The 4,405-nt window shown below is 45.6% G+C and overlaps 1 protein-coding gene across 1 annotated transcript; it reads right to left on the bottom strand.

Moving 5' to 3' along the window:
* Nucleotides 1–2,564: 2,564 nt before the first annotated feature.
* Nucleotides 2,565–3,589, bottom strand: LOC124708888 (expansin-B9-like). Its single transcript, XM_047240527.1, has 3 exons — nt 3,412–3,589; nt 3,213–3,322; nt 2,565–3,074 (listed from the first exon to the last, which is right to left on the bottom strand). Exons 1-3 carry the CDS (start codon nt 3,587–3,589, stop codon nt 2,565–2,567), a joined length of 798 nt encoding a protein of 265 aa, XP_047096483.1.
* Nucleotides 3,590–4,405: the final 816 nt, after the last annotated feature.

The following is a 4,405-nucleotide window of genomic DNA, read 5'->3' as shown; positions in this document are numbered from 1 at the left end:
CATGATTATTTAACAAGCAAACGAATCTGAATCCACTCTGGATAATGATGTCCTGTATTTGACTTTACTTTAAATGGTGCTAAGTGTGATGTGACCTCAGTAGCCTTGCTACTGATTGGTTGCTCACATGTTTGGTTGGATCTTGGCTACTCAGCTTTGCTTGCATATTTGGGGATCATACTAGATATGAATGCCAATATGCTTGCCTGTGATGAATGTAGGGTTTTACTGATGGTTATGTGCCTAGGATTTTCTGTGTAGTCTTTACTAGCTGCTAATTATTGTAATACATCTACTGGTGCTATCTGTGCATAAGATCTTGCTTCTGTGCACAAGATCTGTATCTGGATGGTTTCTATTTTGGTGGCTTTTTAGACTAGCAGTGATCCTTGGTGAAAACCAAGTGATGATTCACCCTGTTGAGCATCTGCTCAAACCCATGGCTGTGTTATGCATGATTTATGGATAGATCCATTGGATCTATTCCAGGAACTTGGTATACCTTGTTCCAGCTCCTAGAATGAAATATTTTGTTGTTGAAGACTTGTGGTTTGTGCACAGCCCTTCACCTCCAGATCCTGGTTGATCTTCTAGGTCACCATGATTTCTGTTGGCTGAGGGTTTGTGTGTGTTAGTGCTGTTCTTGAGCAAGAACTGGATGAACTTTGTGTTGCTTTAGCTTCACCCTTACCTGGTGAATCTTATCTGGTCGACTGTGCACTGGTTCTAGGGTTTGTAATCCTTTTATATGATCCCTACTTCTACTCTGGCCATGACACACAGGCTTGGCTTGCTTTGTGACTCAGCTCTTGCATTGCCTTGTTGTGGCTTGCCCAACACCATCTCTCATATGCTGAAACTTGAGCCCACTGTGGCTGCTCAGTTTTGGTCTGCCTGATCCTATCTTGTGCTGTCCAGGTTTTGGACAAGCACAAGTGTGCAGTGACAGTGTTCACTGTCCAAACTGAATTTCTGTGATGTTTTTCACTCTGTCCAAACTGAATTTCTAACACTTACTATCCTGGCTAGAACTTGTGATTTGTTTTGCAGGTTTTGAAGTTGAATATGACCAGAAGATGTTCTTCAAGCATTTAGTCTAGGTTTTAGTTTAGGAAATCTTGTAATTTTCCTTTTTCATTTCTGTTTATTATTATACATCAATTCTTGTATCAAGGATATTGTAAAGACTATGTATTCTGTGTTGATGATCAATAAAGCTCCAGTTTTTGTTTATGAGCTTTTGATTTATGTAATATTTATATCCTGAATTAAATATTGTATTTGATATTCAATTTGAAATTCAAAGTTATTTGAATTCATAAGTTGTGTTTGAATTATGAATTCATTATTTATATAGCTCAATGCTTATTGTTCAATGTATTAACACTTGTCAAATAAATTCATTCCCCAAATCAACAAGATACAAAAGAGATCATGTCGAAATTATTCTAACTCACATTGCTTAACCCTAAGTGCAAAATGAGAGAGAACCTCGATCCCTCTTAGGTTTAGTTGCAATAAAGCGCGAAAAATTTCCCCCGTTTTGCGATGAAATGCACAACCCATTTCTAAATCTACCCTTCGGTGTTCCTATGTTCTGAGTTATTACATCCGGGTCGTACTAGTTGTGGTCGAATTTAGCTGCACCGTTGTTCCATGTCGGGAAGACGCGGTGAGAGAATATATATGCGTGAAGCTGTGGAGTGTGGCATTTTGGAGCTCAGGCAACATGAAACCTGTTTTCTCCAAAATTCGAAAATGGCAATTCATAGTTTCAAAAAATTATGTACTTTACCACTGTGCCCAAAAAACACTCGGTATTTTGGGCTGTGCAAAATTCACAAAATTGTGGATCTGAAATAGTGAACAATACTGATTTTGAAATCTTCAACCTTTGTTAAATGTTTTCATTTTTTTGTAGCCTAGAAAACAACGTATTTCATCTTGGGATTTTGCACAGTACGTGGTAGATGACATCATTGGCTACATCTAGAATTTCTTCAAGAAATTTTTGGAACTTGAAAATGTCGAATTTGAATTTTGAAAAAGAAAGGAGCCATGTAGCTAGCTCGGGTTTACATTCAGTGTTTCCGTCAAGTTGTGTGCCTAGTTAGATACTTAGATACCACACCATGGGTGGAAGTTGCAGGAAAATTATAGAATAAGAAAGAAGCTCACAAAAATGTGGAGTAAAATGTGACAATATTTTTGACAGGACAATAAATTCACAAGGTCAGGACATGTTGAAAAAAATGAACAATCTCTGTTAATAAATTGGAACAAACCAAAGGATCATATGAAATACAAAACAACATTCTTAAAATTAAAAACAAAAGCACGGCATGGAGCCATGTACATCAATCAGTTTTATTTGGCCGGTACATATACACCGCCAAAATGGTTATATGGATTCGAACTGTTAAGAAATAATACCTCATTTTGTTAATATAAGGCGTTTTAGGAGTTCAAAATGAACTGCCAAAACATCTTATAATTGGTGACGGAGGGGAGTAAATTAAGAGGAATAGGGGTAAAACAGAATCTGAGGGATTGGGTTGCAGGTTCTAGAACTGGACTTTTGACGGGTAGACGGTGTCGGCCTTCCAGGTTGCCGGGATGACGTCAGTGGCGGTGAGCTTCTTGCCGGACTCGCTGGTGAGGCGGAGGGAGATGGGGCCCTTGAGCGGCTGCACTCCGTCCCACCTCCAGACGGCGCCCCAGGACTCTGTCATGGGTTTCCATGCCGGAGACTGCTTGTCCTGGATGTCCACCTGGACAATGTCGCCGTCATCGGAGACGAACTTGACGAGCACGGCGAGGTAGTTGGGGTTGGAGCCCTTCTCGACGTGGAAAGTGATCTTGGTGCCGGGCGGGTACTTGCAGCGCACCCTCCTGAACTCCAGCTCGAGCTCCCCGACAGAGCGGAGCGCCTGGTCCTTCCCGGGCTTCGCCATGAGGCCGAAGGCATGGCCGGAGAGGTCGAAGTGGTAGGGCGCGATGGGCTCGTAGTTCTTGTCCGTGATGAAGACCGTGATCGGCTTGTCGGCGCACGGCTCTGGCTTCTTACACTTGACCTGCAATTCATGGGTTCGGCCACACCAATAACTCAAAACTCTTTGATTTCCGGATGATCGATTCAATCGATGCCTAGATAATTTGAGGCTCGGTGATGTGCAATGCTATGTGTGACATATATCCCGTGCGTATAGTACCTCGTAGCAAGAGCCGCATCCCTTGCCGTCCTTGAAGATGGGGACGTTGCCGCAGGCCGTCATGCCAAGGTAGGGAGGCAGGTTCACGTCCTTGATCCCGCACGCGCCTCCTGCATTGCACACACACACATACGGTATATTTCAGGCAAGGTATGATCGCAGCGCAGAAATTCTGCATCGATAAATGGTAATCACTTACCGTTGTCTTTGGGTCCTGCGCCCGTGGGCTTGCCGTACCAGGTGGCCTTGGCGGTGAGCCACTTGGTTTCGTATTTGGTCGTGATGTTGGCGCCCGGCGGCACCTTGCCGATGCACGCGCCGCCGGTGACCAGCGCCGCCAGGACGGCCACCGTGAGGACGTAGGAGAGGGAAGCCATGTCGTAAGTTGTCTTGTTTTGTTTGTGTGGGGGTGTCAACCGTGGGGGCAGGGGTATTTGTAGGCGAAACGGATGGACCAGCGTCGCCTTGGCGCGAACCAGTGCTGAACAGATGGATGCATGTGCATGCCAAGCATAGGTATGCCTTATGAGGACAAGGAAAAGAGAACGTGAGGACGTGAGGATGTGTTCAAGCAGAGGAGGGAAGTTGAGGAGGCCATGGTCAACGCAAACGAGGACATGGAACAAGAGATGGAGGTAATGATACGCAACCCTGACGACCGGCGGAGAGGCTCGCAGAAGAGAACACTGGTAGAAAAAGGGCCGGGGTTTTAGTCCCGGTTCGCAACTGCCATTAGTCACGGTTGCGCAACCAGGATCAATTAAGCGCGACTAAAGGTCCCCCTTTAGTCGCGGTTGCTTACGAATCGCGACTAAAGGCACGTCCACGTGGACGCCAGGCGACCGTCCACTAGTGGAAAACATGGCTTTTGTGGCGGGTGGTAAGGCCTTTTGTCGCGGGTGGCCATCCGCGACAAAAGAGGCGCGATAAAAGGTCCACCTTTTGTCGCGGGTCGCTTACTACCCGCGACATATAGTCCACCACGTGGCAGGCACGGGGCGCGCAGGGGACAGGCCCTTTTGTCGCCCGCGACAAAAGACCCTCTACGTGGCGCGCGCACAACGCTGCTGCTTTAGGGTTTGAGGGGTGCAACACCCCCCCCCCCCGCCACCGACCGCCTGTTATTTCATTTTTTTTCATTCGAAAATAAAAGTTGCATATATTTGTACGGTACTAGAAGTGATACACGTTCA

Source organism: Lolium rigidum, chromosome 4, assembly GCF_022539505.1.
Source record: "Lolium rigidum isolate FL_2022 chromosome 4, APGP_CSIRO_Lrig_0.1, whole genome shotgun sequence".
NCBI classification, from domain to species: domain Eukaryota; kingdom Viridiplantae; phylum Streptophyta; class Magnoliopsida; order Poales; family Poaceae; genus Lolium; species Lolium rigidum.
The sequence above is the reverse complement of the archived record's forward strand: the minus strand, read 5'-3'. Positions and strand labels throughout refer to the sequence as shown.